The following is a 20,735-nucleotide window of genomic DNA, read 5'->3' as shown; positions in this document are numbered from 1 at the left end:
GCAGCAAGGAGATGGTCACATCTCCTTTCTTCCTTCTTCCTGCTAAGTTAAGTCTTGCTTCTCATTCCACTAAGAAAACAGAGGCAATCCGAGCCCTTTGACCTCTCACTCCCAATCTGCCAACCTTACTGCTTCTGTAGCATTGTTCTCTGCCTTTCCTTCTGCTTAGTGGGTGAACCATCCCTGATCATCTGAAGGTCAAGCCTTCCTCTTATGTCCTCAGTCCATCACCTTGGCCAACTCAAGGGTTCTCTCCTCTGCATGATCAATTTCTGTCTCTGCTGGATTGTTCCCAGTCTATATAAATATTCTCTCCTATCATCCATATAGTTTCATACCTCCGATAAAATGTCTCTTGTTTGACAATTTTTAATTCTGTATCCATGAGGAGGTAAGGAAATGTGGATTTTCTTATATTTCCTAGCTGATTTCTCAGTTCTGTCCCTTGTCTCCCTCTCCCAGGATGCTTCAAAAATATTTTTAGTGTGCTTTTTATTCTGATTTTAAAGGATTGCATGTTCATTCTATATAGTGGAAAAACATGGAGAAAATATGAGGAAGAAAATAAAAAACACCTCTTAAATCAACCATGCTGAGATAACTTTGCTAACAACTTAGTATATTAGCTTTGTATATGTACATTTACAAAATTGTAACAATGTAGTACAATCAGTTTTATTTATTGCATTTTCCCCTTTAGCAGTAAGAGTATTTCCAGATCATTAGTATGGTTTTAATGGCTGCATTTGTATAGAAATTGCCATGATTTATTTAACCATTCTACTACTGGTAGACATTTATGTTTTTTCCCACTTTGTGACCTAATAAAAAGTGTGCAAAGAAACACTTCTATATAATATTTATGTGCATTTATGATTTGAGAGTATTTCCTATGAATAACATTCAAGGGAATAGAATAAATGGGATAAGTATATAACCCTTTTTTCTTTTTTTCTTGGCCCCTGCCTTGACATGCTACCCCCCCACCCCAACGGCAAGTTCATGAATGCAAAGTACATGGTAGCAAGTTCAGAATGCAAAGTACATGTTCTCTCCACCAACCGGCCTTGGTGTCTTCAGTCAGAAGTTTTTAGGTGATCCAAAGCACTCCCAAAACTTCTTATATTGTGGTCATCGTAACTTTTTTAAAAAAGCTATACCTTTAAATTGTAATAACAATTCATGCTGGCTGTTACCCTCATGTAATATAGAGTATTATAGGAAAGGAAGAAAGTCAATCCCCTCGCCCCTCCGCTCTGACCCCGTCCTCCTCCCTGTGCTGTCAAGCCCCAATGCTGAGGTCGTCTGTGGTGCGTGTCCACGCATGGTTCTTATAGGCTTTCTCTGGCTTTTGTTGCTATTGCTTGTTTTGCTGTTGTAGAAAATTGAATCTTACCATAAACAGTATTTTCCAACTTCCCTTCTCCATTATATCATAAACATCTTTCCAGGCCAATGCACATATTTCTAATATATTTTTTCTAATAGCTGCATAATAATCATGATATTCTAGATTAATTGCTACTGCTGGGTCAGCAATTTAAGTGAAACTCGACTAGTTATTTCTCATCTGATCTTGGATAGACTCCCTCACACATCTGAAGCCTACTGTGGTCAGCTGCAGGTCGTGGCTGGGCTGGTTCACATGTCCAGAGCCTCAGCTGGGACTGTCCTGACTTGGTTATGGTCCATGTAGTCTCTAACCCTTCAGGAGTTCAGCCTGAGCTTACCCACAGAGTAAAAGCGGAGGTCTCAGAGAACAGGTGGAAGATTGCAAGGTCTCATAAGGTGTAGGCCCAGAACTTGCATACTCTCACTTCTACCACACTCCAAAGGACAAAGCAATTCACTAAGCTAGCCCAGATTCAAGGGGTGGCAAAATAGAGCCTCTCTCTTCATGAAGGAGCTGTCAAGTTGCAAAGGGGATGGATTCAGGGAGGCACAGGATGCTGTACCAAGTTTTGTAATTTACCGCATGTGGATATTCCACTGTTTTGCCTAATGCCTTCAGCTGATGAGCATTCAAGAGCTAGTAATCTTGCTCCAAGTGAAGTAATCTTCTGAAAGGTTTTAGTAAATATTGATGAATTAGTTTCTAAGAAGTTTTACTACTTTTCACATTAACCATCAGTGTGTGAGACTGTTTTTTACTATTCTTTTATATTCTCAAAAAACTATCAATTTGTTACACAAATATACTAAATCTTTGTTATTTGATTTTATATTTTACTAATTATTTGTGGGGTCAAGTTTATATTTTCATGTTTATTAGCCATTTTTTGGGTGTGAATTTCCTTTTTGTGGCCTTTGCCTACTTTTCTATCAAGGTGTTACATTTTCTTATTTATTTATAAATTGCTCAATTTTTTTTTAGGATATAAACAGGTCTTTAAAAAGACAAAAGTTAGATTATTCTAGAAACCATATAGGGTCAAGTTACTTTGTTTTCTATGGTAACCAGAGAATACGTTGGCTCCTCAGGTAAAATGATGCTTGGGGCATATTGAAAACAATGTCTGTCCCACCAACTCCTTTTCTAGAAGCTTTTCTAACCTTTCATGAGTAACTAAGATAAATTTTCTTTGCTTTTGTTTTTTTAAAAAAGAAATTTATACATAAAAAACACTGGAGAAGTTGAAAAATGCTAAGCAACAAAACTAAGATAACTCATTTTTTCATGACATTTTAGGGAAGTATATTCAATTATTCCATCGGAAATCATCTATAAGCAAGACATAGCACTAGATGCTGCTGATAGTGAAATATGACTCAGGTGAAGTTACGCTATTAAAAGTCTGGAGTCTGGTATAGCTATGAGTTATTGAGTAACTATAAGGACACAGAATCCACATGTGCAACAGGCATTTCCTATATTTTGAGTAAACATCAACAACAGAGGGAATTACAGCTAACCTTTACTGAGTGTTTTCACTGTGCCGGGCACTATGATAAGTTTCAATACACACATTTCTTTCAGGGTGAAAATATTCAATTAGTAAAAATGAAAATAAATTTATTTTTAAATGTTACTGTATTTTCAATCATGGATATTGAAAATGTATTACTATCTACAAACTCTTGGGCTTTAAAAAAGAGGTTCCCATATTTAAAATAGTTGAGACCCACCCACCAGTAGATGGGACTTAGGCAGAACATCCCTTACTGAGGGCTGACCCAGGGTTAAAAGTTGGAGGGGTGTGTGTGTGTGTGATCCATCATAGAGAAAGATTCTGGAATGGAGTTATCTGAACATCAATGTTAATCTCAGTCTCTGGTTTGTAACCAGAACCTATCTCACAGTTCTCACATGCTGGTGCCCATTTGAGTTCCGTGTTGGGGGACCATGTGTCTTCTCTGGAGATGGCTTTGGGGGTATCTGATGAGCTCTTCTGGACACCTTTTATCAGGGTGTATAAGAGTCAGTTAGGAGCTAATACCAAACTAGGGTGGGTGTGAGAAGGACAGGGCACCACCCTCTCTCTGAATTCACTGTCCTTCCCCCTTTTCTTTTTTGCCCCCCAAACTACTTAGGACTGCAGGCCATAGGAAGCAAGGGGTCCTGGGCCTTCCTTAGTTCTTCATCCCTTAATTCACAGGCACATCCTCCATGTCTCCTTCAGGTGGGGTCAGAGAGTTTAGGAAAAGGACATGTTGCATTGTCCCACACAATTAAAGATAAGAAGGGAACAATGTTGATTTTTATTCATCATTGCTATCATACTTTCAGAATACTGTAAGAGTTACTTGTTGAAGATATGACAAATAGGAAAGACTTTTTTTTTAAGATTGATTTATTTATGCATACAAAAGCTGGGGTACAGGCCAAAGATGCAGGGGGTGAGAGGTTTCACCAGAGACAGAGTGGGGTACAGAACAGCCAGCCTGACTGAAATGCACTGCTGAGGGGAGCAGCAGGCGAGTCAGGAGAGGTTGCTTCCTGGCTGGCCGGGGATCGAACTCATGCTGCAGAAGGTGCGGATTGCTTCGTAATGCGGTGCTTAACCCCTTGCGCCACCAGGGAGGCCCTAAATATGAAAGACTTTTAAAAAGCATCTTCATGTAACTATTGAAGAAGAAAAAGGATACTCCCTCCTTCCTTTATAGGTTTTCAAGTGCTGTTGAAGTTGAGAAAACAATGAATAAATCTGAAAGTAAGCTGAATGCTGTCAGATTAGATTTGGTTGTCATTTCAAATAGAGGTATTGCATTGTGATTTAAAATAAATCTTTTAGAATCATCTTTTTTTTAAATTTAGTTTTACAATGAAGAATGCCTTTAGAATGCTTTAGCACTGTTCCCCAATTTAGGAGAATCTGCACAGTTTTTTTATTGATCAAATAAATTAGGCTAAATCAGCACACTACATTTAGCTACTTACTAATCACAAGGTTGGTGAGTCAGAACAGCCTCCTATGGTAAGCACAGCTTCCAATGACAATAATCAGTGTTCTCTACAAACATCTAAGAAGTGAGGTTTCTGCAACAAATGTCCCTATTTAACGGTTCTTGGAACCATTAGAATAATATTTTCAATATTTTAGGAAAGCTCTTTGTTCTTTTTAATGAACAGACATAAGTAGAAAATTTTATTATCCATATAAGATACAAAAAATAGATTTAGCTTACATTTTATAGGCACTGGCAGGTAACTATTCCTTGACTGCTGCTCTTATCTACTGATATGCAGGTAATAACTAGCACTAATTGAACACTTATGTGGCAGGCACTGTCAATCCTATGAGGTAGCTATTATTTATGATCCCAATTTTTCAAAAAGACTGAAGTGTGGAGAAGTGGTTTAACTTGTTCAAGGTCACAGAGCTCCAACATGCAGGCTCTGAATATAGACAGTCTGAACCTGGAGCATGTGCTTTTTATCTCTGTCCTATGCCTATAATTTGTTTCACTAAACAAAAGCTTATTGTTAACCCAGTGTTTTCAGTCTCAAAAGTCCTCACGTCAATCATTTCCTAAAATTTCTGTCAAATGTCTTTTGAAAATGAAAAAATGGCTTTTAGTTTTAACTTTGGCTTTTAATCAGGGCTAAACTAAGGATATTTGAACCTTGTAAAAATGGATTTCCACAAAGCGCTTCTGGAACAAAGTCTACATTTGTTCACTAAGCCATTATTTCAAAACTTTAAAAAAATGTGCAGACTGGGCCTTTTCAACCCTTCACCCAGACATAACTCAGTGTGATGAGATCAACAAGCAACTTATATTTTAGTGGGTGACAATAAGCAATAAAAAAAGACTCCATTTTTCCATTAAGCCACTCTGTACCTGTGCTGGGTGACACCTGCTGATTGATGACCTCCTGCTGGCATAGTGGCCTATTCTACAAGAGCACCCACACAGATGTGTGCAAACAATGTGGAGAGGGAAGTGGGGAGGGGGCAGCCAGCCTCTTTGAAGTGATGCAGTTTTTGGGTTAGATTTATGATATTTTTTATTGCCACAGTAGCTCCTATGAGGTTTCTAAGAAGGTGGAGAATGAACGTTTGTTAGGCTTTGAAAGTCAATTGTTCAGAAATTCCAAAACATATGCCGGTCAATGGGTTTGCTGTCAAAACAGGAAAGATTGATGGACAGGAGGACAATTCTTGGGAGAGCAGCCTGCAATCCTAGCCTCCAAGTGCCCTTAAGGGAGACCAATTTGCAAGGCTGGTATTTACTCTTTCATTTGACTTAGTTGTGGCATTTACATAGTAATGTTTTCAGTTTAGCTTGGAAATGTTATTTTAAATCCTATACATATTGCATATAAAAGTGTTCAAATGAATTATCTTATGTGTTTACTGTTCTCAGTGTTTGTTTATGTGCCTGTTTACCAATTGCTGCCTTCATCCTAACACCCTGTCTGCAGGCTCTCTTAACGGGAATATGTCTTCCTCCAGTGCTTCTAGTAACAAATTCCCATTTTTCAGGGTTACAGCAAATTCCATACTAACCCAAGCTATTTTTTTTTTTTTTTAATGAGCATCCAGGTTAGTGGTTCTCAGTTGCAGTGTTTCTTTCCTGGTCTTAGAAACAGCACATACCCTGGGGGCTCGTATTCTGCGAAGGTCATTTGTCATTGTGCAGGAGCAGCAAAGACCTTGAGTATCACTGGTCTGCTGAACAGAGATGTTGTGAGCAAACACTTGGCAATTTACTCAGCTGGACAAAACAGGACAACTCTTTATTTTCTATAACAACTTAATTTCTAACTTTAGTAACCATTTTGCCTGGTATCAGAAGATGGACTTTAAGCAAATATAGGATGAAATCATGAATTTTTAAGTCAATTCAGTATTTTCTCCAGAGTTTAGTTTTTTCCCTCTCACTCCTTGGGTTGACATCTGAGTTCTAGAGGTTTGAAAGGTGTCTAGTTTGGGGACACCTGGCCCGTGCTGGCACCTGATGGGGTGCCCTCCTTGGGTCTGGTGTCTGAGTCCCTGTAGGCTTCTCGTTGTTGATCTGTATGTTCTTTGTCCTTTTCATCATAAAATTGAGACTCCCCATCCCCCTTTCAGATTCACTTGGGCGCTTTGCATTCTTATGCTTTTTTTCTGTGCATGTGGAAATTCATCTACTCTAACTCCACCCAGGTCAGCCCCATTCTGTTGTACCCACTGATACAACTTAGATGCTCTTTCTGCCCTGGCAAAAACTTGTTCAGACTTTCTGTCAGTCATTGGTCTCCTACTCTTAAATTCCTACTAAACTCTTTGTGGCTCCATTATTGTCCTTTCCCACCACTTTAGTGCGAGGGAGTTTGAGGTAGGCATAAAGATCTTCACTAATCTTCTTGCTTTTGTGTCTAGTGCCCCTTGGAATTCCCACAGACAAAGTAAAATTTGCATTACATCTAGGGTCATATAATTGGTCTTTGTACCATCCCATATTCTCAGAAATATTTTTAAGGCATAGATTGTTCTTTTATACTCTAAAGTCATCGCCCAAACTCAAAATCCTTTACTTACATTTTATTGTTTTCAGAGAATTTCCAAATTTTATTGTGAAGTTTGAAAGCAAATAATTTATATATTCTTGTTTTCTTTTGTGGTCATGATTTTCTTGTACTCTTCCAGTATAAATAGTCAGGACTTCTTGCATCATATGAGAAGGATTGGAGGGCAAAAGGGATTATCAGAATTGAAACATACATCTGTTCATATAAAAATGTTACTTTGTCACAAAAAAGATTAGGGCTGGGGATTTAGATAGCCAGTTTACTAACATGCTTTTGTAAGAGCAGAGGGAACATAAATGATTGCTTTCTGAGAAGCCATATGGGCTATGAAGTCAGATGGTTGGAATTCAAATCTTGGGAGTACCTTAACTAGGGCCAATTATTAAACTTCCTTGTGCCTAAAATTAAGGCTTTGGGGAACCATCAGGTGATTCACACAATCACTAGCAGTCTGGAAAAACAGACTCTGGGCCTGACTTCTAGGAGAACTGAAGAACCACCATTCAACTGTGCCCATACCAGTCACAGGACCACTGGACTGTGGTGATGATACCCTGCACAGGATGTGCCCTTTGCCATCAGTCACAGAATGCTTAGCCAAACAGCTCCAGCCAGGAAGTTACTGCTCCTGGTCGAATCCAGAAACTGTTATTGCTGCCAACCCTAGATCCTACTTGTCTGTCTCCCCTGTCCCCCTCAAAAGGGATGTCTCTGCATAGACTGTTATTATGTGGCTCATCTCTCAAGTAAAGCCTCAGGTCTGCAGTGTAGCTACAAGGGAGCTAGGAAATAGAGTTGTTACAAATATTTCCCCCCTGGACAGCAGGATTCACAGTGTGTGAAACTGTCAGTGTGGAGATGACAGTTGAATCCTTTCTGGAAACCATTAATGATAGTTGCTCATTAAAGTAAAATAGAATTCTCAGCAATAAGAACAAATAGGGTTGTAGGGATAAGAGGAAAAGTCCAAAGATTAGGAATCCTTACTCCAAAGAAGAGTAAAAATGACATAGACAATATAGAAGAGAAGGAAAGAGAGATGAAATAGAAAGAGGAAAGAGAGAAAAAATTATTGTATGTGGTGGTAGTTGGTAATAGACCTTTGATGGATTCCTGGTGGCCACCACTGATGCACTCATAGCTACTGGGATCCTAGTTCGAAAGTCTCCTGCTTATTTAGAGGATCTTTTTTTGTGTCTTTTCCCTAGTTAAAGTCTAAGGAGCTTGATCTCAGGGTCAGAATTGTGTCTTTACTGCTTGTGTCTGAACAAATCACTCTAAAACTGCCTCTTCATCAGCAGAAATTCATGTGCTATTTATTACTTTAAGACCTCACTGAAGAGATTTAAACATTTTATTGATAGTTGAAATGACAGAAGATTTAAACAAATGAAATGAAAACACATCTGATGAATGATGGATGAATGTATGTCCTCTGCATGGAAATGGGGCTTAGGAGATGAGTCCTTCCTCTCTTTTACACTAGAGAAGGGAGCAGAGAATGTTCAGATTCAAAAAGCTTGGCAAGTTTGAAAAGGGAGTGGAAAACTAGTGTTTCTGGGGCAGAATACCATAGATCTCTGAAACAGTTCCTGGAAATGAAAAAATAACATGACATCTAGAAACCATATGGCCTCTCTGAGTGGCATGTGAGACCCGTTAGAGCTTAGCAACCACCCTCATTCCAGGGACGAGCATGTACCTGTGAATGGAATTGTGTAGCCGTCAGCTTTAACCTCTAATTCCTCCAGCCATCAATCCCTTGTGATAAGAAGGCTTCATGCACTCATGATTGAATCCAGAGCAACTGTGGTCAATCAGGGGCACCTTGAGTCATACAGTTCCCAGTCCTGCTGGATGGGAGGGTCTCCCAGTGGATTCTCCTAATCTCAACTGACTACATTTTTCCTCCCTGACTGCTCTATATATTCCCTCAGGAACAGATCAGCTGGGTTGATAAGGTCTTCATAAAGAAAAGAGAGTCATGTAACTAAGAATATAAGTATGTGTATATATATGTATGTATATATATGTATGTGTATATATAGTATGTGTGTGTTTATATGTATATATGTATACATACATACTTCCTTAGTAGCAGAGAAGGTCTGTGATTTCTAGGCTACTGTGTGAAGTAGTTTCCTGTGACTTTTTTCCAAGACCTTGAACTTCTTTGGAAGAGGCTTTTATTTACTGCCTGACAGGACTCATTTATCTGAAGTATAGTCTGAACAAATGGAGTTTCAACATGTGTTCATTGTTTTTTTCTTGTCTCTTAACTTTAGTTCTTGAGCAAATAACTTTTTGAAATTTTAACTTTTATCTAAACATGCTGTCTGTATGCATTCACAAACTCAGCAATCTTCTTCACCTAAATGAAAAACATTGCTCGTCAAACTGTGCTTTGTGTTTCATTCCAAGTCTCAGTGACCACAGAGTTCTTGGTCTCATGCTTACTGACTTATTTGTCAGTGTGTGAACCAAATCTAGGAGACATGTCAGACTGGGAGAAGTTGTTAGGAATCATCTAGAATTTTCCTCCATGTCACAAACTGGTGTGCGTATGACACACATGAAGCCTCTGACACGACTCACAGATCAATGTAAGGCTCAGGCTATTCATTCTGTAACTTTGAAGAAGCAATATTCCTAAACTTTATAATAGTAAGACAATTTTGTGAGTGAATATTTATATCCTGATCTTTCTTTTTTTAAAAAAAGATTTATTTATTCACACATACAAGAACCAGGGTACAGGCCAGATATGTGGGAGGGTGAGAGGATTCACTAGAGACAGAGCGGGGAACAGAACAGGCAGACTGACTGAAATACACTGCTGAGGGGAGCAGCAGGCGAGACAGGAGAGGTCTGCCATAGTATGTGGGTATCTCTCTGGTCGGCCAGGATGGAACCCGCACTGCAGAGGCTGTGGACAGCTTCATAGCGCTGCGCTCAATTGCCTGCACCACCAGGGTGGCCCTATCCTGATATTTCTGTCGAAGAATAAATTATGACTCTAGGAGAGTGAGAAAATAGACAGTTTGTTCATAAAATCTATTTCCTGGTCAGAACATTTCTTTTTGTCAGAATAGAGTGGGAATTTGGTTGTCATGAAATATTACTGAATCTCATATACACATGTATTCAAACTAACTTCAAATGATCACAAATGTGAAAGAACACATTTTTTAAAAGTGAGTATCTGATTTAATAGTGATGAATCCAAATCTGGACAGAAGTTAGTGGGAAGGAAAATAGAAGCTGAAACTGGTGAGTGTGCACCAAATACCATGGATTTTTAAAGGTCTTTTTGGGGGCTGGTGGGTTATGTTTTAGGGTAAACAGTGTCTGGCTGACTCTGACTTTGTATTGCGAAATTCTAGAGATTGCCATCACACTGAATAAAATACGAAAGGTGCCTTCCAGAGTGCAATGGGGAGGGACTGCTGGTCGAGTCCTGGGATTCCAGAATTCTTATTTCCCCACATGACAGACAAGGGGCTAGCTGTCTTGCTCAGTTCATGATTCCTTAATAGATCGTTCCTCCCAAATGCAGTGATTTCAAACAGGGTAAATGTAATTCTGAAGTGCTACCTTGAATTTATTTAGAAAGAGAGAGGACTGTCATGAGATTTATTGGAAAATGATTGAAAATGTCTTCTTTGCCCTCAGAGCTTCACTTTGGCTGACACAGTATTAGTCTTTCCACTCTCATCACTTAGCTTTTCATACATTTGTTACCCTAAAAGAGGAATTTAGGTATTGCCTTAATAAGGAATGTAACCAGGACATATGATAATTCAACTCAAAAAATTTAAACCTGAGTTACTCAAACCTCAAGGCTAATGCAGAAAAATTCATTTAAATTTTAAGTAAGAATGTGAGGCAATGCCCCAGAGGTCACATTTTTACAAGTGAATCATTTGCATTTATTTAGTTATTTAATCCTGAAAATCTATAGCTTTATATATTAGATGTGAGTTACTTTCAATAGTAACAACAAAGTAGCCCATTAAAATAACCCTCTCTTCAGAGAATGTACTCTGTTAACTATGCTTAAAAGACAAAGCAACCAACAGAAAAGTACATGTTTCCTTAATGCTGGTTCTTTTTCAGATCTTGTTTTATTTCTCTGTTCTGTTTCCTAACAAAACTTCTCAAATGAACTATTTATTTTTCCTGCATCTATTTCTTTACTTCCCCTTAGTTCCTCAAAAAATTCAATTCATTTTGCATTCCCCCACCCCCTGAAACTGCTCTTGTCAAATACACTAGAACCTCGTTGCTACAAATCCATAGGTCACCTCTCTGCTGTCCTCTTATTCAACCTCTTAGCAGACCAGTGCCCTCTCTGAGCTATGCATTCTCCTCTCTTGGACTTTTGGTCTTCTCCTGGTTTGTGGTCACTGCTCAGTCCTCTTTGTCCCCTTCCATAATTTCTCTGCCCAGCTTCTTCATGTTGGAATTGTAACAGGGTGGTCCCCAGGAAAGGGGGAGGGTCCAGGTTTCCTGCCCCACCCAGAAAGGAGGGTGGAACTGAGCAGAGAGAGAAGAAGATGCAGAGGAGACTTGAGGAAGGAAGGAAGCAAGATGGAGCCAGGAGACCTGGAGGAGGCACATGGAGCCAAGAGACATGTGAAGAAACTACACCTGCCTTTTTGTCGTGGATGGGTGACACAGATGCCGGTGAGAGACCGGTGGGGAGGTGACAATGGCGGTTTTTATCTTGATTTTGATTTTGCTCTTTTCCTTTCAGACTTGTCTGTTTGTTTCTGATGCTTTTCTGTGGGTCCCCACTGGAAAATGCTTTAGATGCTTTGGGGCCTTGCTCTGGGCCAATCCTGCTTGGGTGGACTTTTACCCACGAGGGGATGGGTAACTTTGGGTGCTTGATTTGGAAACTAGATTCCTTGCCTTTCCTGTATTGTTTACCAATTGTATTAAAGTTCTGTTATAGGACACCCCCAATATTGAACGGGTTCCTGGCTGTGGGTCCTCACCCGCGCGCTTAAAATGGACTTATTAATACTCCACTACAGACACACACAAAAGGTTAATAAAAGGTTTATTTACAAGGGAAAAGGAAATAAGGAAAATGTACAACTCAGGGAGAAAATAGGGAAATAAAGTCTTTGATGTGTCCTACTGTTGTAGAGCAGCCCTGATACAAAACGGGGTGCCTGACTGTGGGTCCTCACCCACGTGCTTAAAAGGACTTATCAATGCTCTACTGCAGGCACACGCGAAAGGTTAATAAAAGGTTTATTTACAAGGGAAGGGGAAATGAGGAAATGTACAGCTCAGGGAGAAAAGTGGGAGACAAAGTTTTAAATGCATCCTACCCGATCTGCCGATCAGGAATCCCAAAATGGCGCTCTGAGAGCTGGCCACCAGCCAGGAGCCGTAAAGCCAGGAGGCCAGCGACAGCGAGCCCCCCAAGGCCCACGTGTTTGGTTTTTATACCCAACCTGGCTGCTTAACTCCACCCTCAGGTCCCAGCTACCTTCCCTTTGGTGGTGATGGGATTTGTCTTTCCCAATGTCTTGATGGCTTTAGTCTGGACTGGGAGTGGAGTCCACAAAACCTGTATGGGATTAACTCAGAACATCATTTCTCCCTAATACTACCCGATCCGCCGAACTGGAAACCCAAAGTCACTCTCAGAGCTGGCCGGACGCTGCTAGCTGGTGGGCAGCCAAAATGGGGGACCACCTCAAAGCCCACGTGTCTGTCTTTATACTCACTTGGCTGCTTAACCCCACCCTCAGGTCCCAGCCACCTTCCCTTTGGTGGTGATGGGATTTGGAGTTCCCAGTGTCTTTGGCTTTGGCCTGGGGTGGGGGTGGAGTCCACAAAGCCTGTATGGAATTAGCTTTAGGACATCCTTTTCCCCCTAACAGTTCCTTCCCATTAAAGTCTCATATGTTTTGTGTTGATGCGGGGGATGGCAGAACCCATTTAGAGCAGGCAGGTTTGCATGGTCTGGGGTGCCCCTCTCCCTGCCCTATAACAGATTTGGCACCCAATGTGATTTAGGACAGAGCCATTCATGGTTAGTCAGCCCCACTGGGAAATTGGGCTTCCCTATGGCACAGGCTACCATAAGCGCAAATGTGATTTTTGGCTTCTCTAGTGTGTTTGTTTCTTATGTAGATTTGCTATTGAAAAACTGGCTTGGGCTTTGTGAAGATTCTGTGTGTCTGTGTGTAGTTTGTTTGTAGTCACTTGCTAAGACATTTGATTTTGTGGAAATTGTTCTGTGCAACAGTTTTACTCAAAAGATTAGGTAGTATGTTGGGCCTTTTGGCCAGGTCAAAGATGGTGTCTGAGGCCACGTGGCAGGCTCTTTTAAAACCCAGAGGTTCATGTTGCTAGGACTTGGGAACTTTTTTCTTCTGTGATCTCTGCTGTCTCATTACCATTTCTAAAGGCAATAATGATTCTTCAGTGATCTGTTGCTTTGTCTTCCACTGCTTCCTGACCTCTGCCTGAGGGGTTTTGCAAGCCAACTGTTTAAATTAGCAAATGTTTGCCTGGGTGTTAAGGAAAGAGTAGCCTTAAGCAGTAACTGGTAATTGCTGGTAGCCTTGATGGGTTCTTGGAGATAACTTGAATTTTTGCAAAGTCTGGATCAGAAAAATTAAGAAGATTTTGTCTGAGTCTGAAACGATTTGCTGCTGTGAATTTTGTCTACACAATTTGTTTTGGGCATGTTTGCCATTTGAATTCTGGATTTAATTGCTGGTGTAAGATAAGATTCTAAGTTTCTGCTTCCTACTGAGGAAGGTCTGCCGTGGAAAGCACTCTTGATGGTGTATCATGTAACCGGACCAGGTTTTCAGACCTGTGTTGTTGTCCCTCCCTAGTAATCTGTGCTTTGATGTTGAATCTGCTCTTTCAGCTTCTGTCCCAGAGTGGCTAACAGAAGTAAGGAGATGACTCCTTTTATTTTATTATTTTTTAAAGATTTGTTTATTTATTTATACAAGCACTGGGTACAGTCAGAAGCGTGGGAGGGTGAGAGGATTCACCAGAGCCAAAGCAGGGAACAGAACAGCCAGACTGACGAAATACACTGCTGAGGGGAGCAGCAGGCGGCAGGAGAGGTCTGCGCGCCACGTGGGACCCTTGCCGGCTGCCGGGGATCAAACCGGCGCTGCAGAGGCTGCGGGCAGCTTCGCAACCCAGCACTCAACCGCTGCACCACCAGGGGAGGCCTAGGAGATGACTCCTTTTAATTGAAAGTTAACTGCTGATACTTTGCTTTGCTTTCTCAGGTTCTGTTCCAGGAAACCCAAGAATTGCCTGCTTGGTGGCTGACAAGAGATGACTCCTTTTGCTTAAAAGTTAACTGTTGCTTTTGTTCTTTCAGCTGTCTCTTAAGGACTACACGCTGAGATCTGTGCCACCATAGATATGGTGGAATAAAAATTAAAAGGGGGATTGTAACAGGGTGGTCCCCAGGAAAGGGGGAGGGTCCAGGTTTCCTGCCCCACCCAAAAAGGAGGGTGGAGATGAATAGAGAGAGAAGAAGCTGCAGAGGAGACTTGAGGAAGGAAGGAAGCAGGATGGAGCCAGAAGAAGACCTGGAGGAGGCACATGGAGCCAAGAGACACATGAAGAAATTATACTTGCCTTTTGGTCATGGACGGGGTGACACAGATGTGGGTGAGAGACCCATGGGGAGGTGGCAATGGCGGTTTTTGTCTTGATTTTGATTTTGCTCTCTTCCTTTCAGACTTGTCTGGTTGTTTCTGATGCTTTTCTGTGGGTCTCCACTGGAAGATGGTTTAGACTTGGGGCAGGCTTTGGGGCCTTGCTCTGGGCCAATCCTGCTTGGGTGGACTTTTACCCACGAGGGGATGGGTAACTTTGGGTGCTTGATTTGGAAACTAAATTCTTTGCCTTTCCTGTGTTGTTTACCAATTGTATTAAAGTTCCTTCCCATGAAAGTCTCATATGTTTTGTGTTGACACGGCGGATGGCAGAACCCATTTAGAGTAGGCAGGTTTGTGGGGTCTGGGGTGCCCCTCTCCCTGCCCAGTAACAGATTGACCCAAGTGCTCATCTCTTCACTAACTCAATTTTCTCTTGAAATCTGTCTTACTGTGCTCCTTGGCCTTAAACACCACCTGCATGTCAACAACTCCTGAACTTTTATCTATATCTCTGACCTCTCCATTAAGCTCCAAACTTATTTATCTAACTGCCTCAAGGACATCTTTACTTGGATTTCTAGTAGGTATCAGAAAACCAGCAAGGCAAAAACATAGATCTTGATTTCTTTTCAAACCTGTTCCTATTCCAGTCTTGGCTATGCCAGAAACTCACACCAAGATGTATTCAGTAGCTCAGCCACATATCAAGAAGTCATTCTTGGTTCTGCTCCTTTTCCTCACTCACTCCCCCTTTAGTCTATGAATAAATATTGTTAATTTCATTGTCAACTCTCTCTCATACTTGAATATTTCTTTTACCATTATTTCTACCCTAGTCCAAACCAGTCATGAGTTATTTCAAGAGTTTACTGAACATTTTCCTTATGGCTTGTTACCTTTTTGCCTCTCTTCTTTCTTTATCTACTTTCTGCATTGGAGCCAAGTAATATTGGTAAAAAGATAAATCATGTCACTGCACTATTTATAAAGTCCCTGTAACTTCTCATTATACTTAACATCAATCTCAAATCCAACCCACTGTGGTTTTTGTAAGACTCTACATGACACTGACAGGAATCATTTTTTCCCAACTTTCGCTCAATCACTATGCTTTGTTTCTGTTCATCTTATTCCAGGTTTTGGAATACACTATTTCCCCCCTATTTTAAGTGCCGAGAACCCTTTCTCACCATATCTTATCATGACCAGTTTTTTCTTTTCATTTGTGTTCAGCCCAGACACCATCTCAGCGAAGTGTCCCTCTGGCCACTCAGTGACACCATTCTCCACTCTCACGCTCCATTGATTCTCTTTCATTTTCCTGTGAACATTAATAATAACTGGTTTACCTTGTTCCTTTTTCACTGAAATATTAATTCCATGAGGATAGATTAACTGATATAACCTAAGGACTTAAAACATACCTGGTAAGTAGTAGGTGATCTATAAATATTTTGGAATGTTTTGAGTTTATGCTTGTATTTTTATGGGTTTCTCTCTCCAGACCCTACTGATATGAGCTTCATTGTTGGAAGGACTTTGTTTATCTTGTTCATTGCGATGTACTTCTGTATGGACAAGTGTTTGGCTCATAGTAATTCCTCAATAAACATTTATTAAATAAACAAATGAATAAGACAGTATGCTTAATATACTCAGTATTGTCAGGGAAAAGAGCATGTCCCGACTCCCACTCAGGAAACGTAGTTCAGCTTCACTTTTTTTTTTAAATACCCTTTTTTTTTAAAAAAAAAAAAACATTTATTTTATTTACACTAGAGCTGGGGTATAAGCCAGAGGCATGGGAGGGTGAGAGGATTCACCAAGACAGAGTGGGGAGCAGAACAGGCAGACTGACTGAAATACACTGCTGAGGGGAGCAGTGGGCAAGTTGAGAGATGTCTGCTTCGCCATGTGAGAATCTTCCTGGCCAGCCAGGAATTGAACCTGCACTGCAGAGGCTGCAGACAGCTTCGCAGCTCTGTGCTCAACCTGCTGCACCACTGGGGAGGCCCAGTTCAGCTTCACTTTTCTTGGCTTTCAAATGAAGAGGACTCTTGTTGATGAGCAAGTGTAATTTTATCAATTTCTCACAAATCTGAGCAGTTCAGAGTAGTAAGTTGAGCTCACCCACTTCCCTAGCCAATGATCTTGTTCAGGACAAAGAATTTGGACATTCATGTTGTGAACATAACTGTGGGTGAACCTCAGAAGGCTCCAGGTTATTTGTTCTTGACACTTGTGAGTCTCAGGCCCATTTTATTCATGGAGCCTAGAAGTAATTTCTACCTGGTTACTCACACATCTTCACTGACTTGACATTTTAGAATATTGGGGAAAAGACAGATTCTATTTTAATAAGTTCTATTTTAATAAAACAAACCACCACCATTGATTTGCTATCATCCACTCTTGCTCCTACCCTGCATCCCGCCCTCTGGAAACCTCAGTCCTGTTGTCAGAGTTCACTGGGTCTTTTTAATTTTTTTGTCCCTTCATCTGCTTTGTTTCCTTACACTGCTCATGTAGGTGAAATTGACTGTTACAGGGCAACCCCAATGTGAAATGAATTGCCTAACTGTGGGTCCTCACCTGGGCTTAAAATAGACGTATAATGAGACTCAACTGCACATACACAAAAAGCTTACTAATGGGTTTACTTACAAAAAGAGTTAAATGAAGAAAGGAATGACTCAGGGAGAAAGAGAGAGATAAATTGGTGAATGTGTCCTACCAGTTCCACTGAGCTGGGACCCCAATAGCACACTGAAAAGCAGCGCAAAACCAAGGGACACCCAAGGCCCATATGTCTGGTTATATAGCAAGTGTGACTGCTTAACTCCACCCTCAGTTCCCAACAATCCTCCCTTCGGTTGTGATGACATTCTGGGATTTGTAATTCTTAGTGTCTTGGATCTCTTTTGTCTGGGGTGGGGGTGGAGTCCATAAAACCTGTGTTTGTGGAGTTCTTCAGGACATCCTTTTTCCCCAACGAAATCATCCGGTATTTGTCTTTCTCCTAACTTATTTTACTTCACACAATTCTTTTGAGTTCCTTCCACTTCCCTGCATAAGGCAATATTTTTGACTTTTTTAAAATAGCTGAATAATATCCATTGTCTTTATGTACCACACCTTCTTGGAACTTGAGTTTTTCCCATAACTTAGCTATTATAAATAATGTTGCAATAAATATTGTGATACATACAACTCTTTGAGTTAATCATTTCATATTCTTTGGATAGATGCCTGAGAGTCAGATTGCTGGAACTATGGTAGTTCTCTTTTTAGTTTTTTGAGGACTTTCCATAAAATTTTCCAAAATTGTCGCACCAATTTATATACCTGCTGGCAGAGTATAAGTGTTCCTTTTCCTCTATATCCCTCACCATCACTTGTTGTTACTAGTCTTCTTGATTAGTAGTCTCTTGATGTAAGATATTCTCACAGGTATGAGATGGTATCCCATTATGTTTTTTTTTAATAAATATTTTTATTGAGGCACTTTGGTTTACAATGATGTATATGATTAGGGAGAATAGGTTCTTACTTCCTCAGATGTATGTCACCACACCTCCCACCAAAGCACCCATAGTCCTTTATACTAAACTATTAGGCTCTCTACACTACACCCTTTGTTCCCACTTCACTCTCCCTCTCTAGCAACCTCAGTTCCACAGATTTGTTGGATTTGCTTTGGTATCATTTTGTCAGTTCCTTTCTTTTGTTTCTCTATATTTCACATGAGTGAAATCAGCTGGTATCATCTTTCCCTTTCTGACTTATTTCATTTAGCATAACACTCTTCAGGTTCATCTGTTATAGGACAAGGAGAGGGGCAGCCCAAACCCCGCAAACCTGCCTATTTTAAATGGGTTCTGTCATCCATTACACATCCACATCACAAATGTCAAAAGTTCATCTTTTTTATAGCCGAATAATATTCCATTGTATACATACCACATCCTTTAAATCCATTTTTTAACATTTTGGGCACTTATGTTGTCTGCATAACATAGCTATTGTAAATAATGTTGCAGTAAACACAGGAGTGTATATATCTCTTAGAATTAATGTTTTCTCATTCTTTGGTTAGATTCCTAGGTATGGAATTGCTGGATTATATGGCAGATCTATTTTTAAAATTTGAGGAATCTTCATACTGTTTTTCATAGGGTCTGGACCAGTCTATATTCCCATCAATAGTGTAGAAGGGTTCCTTTTCCTCCATACCCTTGCCAACATGTGTTGTTTCTGTTATTAGTGTTTTTTTTTTTTTGATGATGCAACAGATATTTTTAGACATGACTGACTGAAAAAAAGTCCCATACATGCTTTATTATGGAGATTTTGGGGAGTGTTTTAGCAAAAAGAAGGGATAAGTCAAGAAATAAAGATACGTGAGACCCAAGGTACAATATTGTCAACACAGTGAGTGATGACACAAATTGTTAAAATAACTTCTGTGCCCTAGGCCCAAAGTTCACACAGTGCAAAAGATAAAGAGGTCAAGGGACAAGGACTCTCCAGGGAAAAAAGAAAAAAACTGATAATCTGCTGGATGTGCTTGAAGCACTTGGGGGAAATTATTAGTAAATATTTTAAAAATTCTGTTGAAGAACTCAGAAAAAATAGGTAATCGATATAGAGCAAATGAAAAAATGAGGTAATTATTAACTAAAAAATTTTGTACTAGAAAGACATGTAGTCATAAAAGTACTCATTTTCTATGGACAGTAGCAATATTTACATCATCATAATTGTATATATGGGGTTATATACTGTCAATGTAACTCCATATAGTGATATGATTATGCTAGGAAGCCTGAGAGAAATGGTGTGCTAGCAAAAGGAAGTAAATAGATAATGTCTAATACTGACAAATGAAGGGTATAAGCATACTTAGAAATTGCTAAAATGAAGTTGAATTGGAAAGTGGGGGTTTGGCTGTGATATTATTCTTTTGAGGATGCTGGGGGAGCAGACTTTTGTAACACTATTGACTTTTTAGATATGTGTGGGTAATACTCTGATAAAAAAAAAAACCTTAATTTTGAAGGAAAATGACTTAGTTAAAAGTTAATATGTGCAATTAATTTTGTTGAGTAACAGGGGCAATAATATTTATGTTTCAACACAATTTTAGTAGGGCAGAGAATAATAATGTAAGGAATCTTCTATGATATACAGGTAGAGAGCCAGTGATTTAGACTGGGTTTGGTATTTTGTTTCATGAATTTTCATAAATACAAGATCCCATTAGGGATCTTTGTGTGAGAAACCTAGAAACTGTTTATTTCATTTCCCCAAACAAGTCACTGAGCTCCTTGAGGACCCTCTTTTACCAACTTTCATTTCCACACCACAAACAAAACCAGATCCTCCTTCTACCCGGTTTTCTTAAGTCATTTTATATTTTTCCTAATACAATTTAGAAAGGGTGATGACTGTAGGCATTATTAGGAAAGACTTTGGAAACTAAATTTATTAGTAATTGTTATTTATATTCCTAAGCTAACAGTGGCTACCATTTATATAACCTAAATGTGAGGGGAGCTTTAAGCACTTTACATGTATTAACCTCATGTCATCCCCACAAACAGGAGCTGGACACTGTGATTAATACTGTTTCCCTTTTTGTAGTTGAGGGGAAGCTGAGGTACAGAGAAATTAAGTAACTTGGCTAAGATGTTCAGTTAGTAAGTGACAGAACCAATATTTTTATACCCTGGTAACTTAGCTTCAGAGTCTGTATTTTTTTACTGCCAATGTAAGAGCTCATGTTTGTTCTACTTAACCTACTTGGTGATGATGCTTTTGACCTAGATTAGAGGTATTCTAGAGGGGAAGAATCTCACACTGTAAAAACTTTGAAAATTTACATCAAGGAGAGACCCAGACAAATCTGAAATGACAAGAAGGATTAGGAGATACACCCCAGCTGTAGAGTTTGGGTACGGGCTTCAGACGTCAGGGGAGCACTGTGTCTCCACCACACAGAAGTAGGTGGTGGAGTCCCTGGGGTGGGAGTCTGTGATGTGCAGGGAACTGTGTCTTTCCTCTGCGTTTATTGTGACACTCACTCTTCCTTTCTTCTTCATCTCTAAGCTCAGTATAAACAA

General features: G+C 40.0%; 1 protein-coding gene across 1 annotated transcript in view; it reads right to left on the bottom strand.

Moving 5' to 3' along the window:
* The window catches only part of LOC119238894 (T cell receptor alpha chain MC.7.G5-like), a 252,268-nt gene that overhangs the window by 191,723 nt on the left and 39,810 nt on the right, over positions 1-20,735 (bottom strand). Inside the window, exon 4 of the mRNA XM_054689128.1 lies at positions 7,421-7,431. Coding sequence (XP_054545103.1) covers positions 7,421-7,431 — 11 coding nt within the window. The remainder of the gene's footprint in view (positions 1-7,420; positions 7,432-20,735) is intronic.

This window comes from Talpa occidentalis, unplaced genomic scaffold (genome assembly GCF_014898055.3).
Source record: "Talpa occidentalis isolate TD23 unplaced genomic scaffold, MPIMG_talOcc4v2.1 talOcc4.11, whole genome shotgun sequence".
Taxonomy (NCBI): Eukaryota; Metazoa; Chordata; class Mammalia; order Eulipotyphla; family Talpidae; genus Talpa; species Talpa occidentalis.
This window is presented reverse-complemented; position numbering and strand designations above follow the sequence as displayed.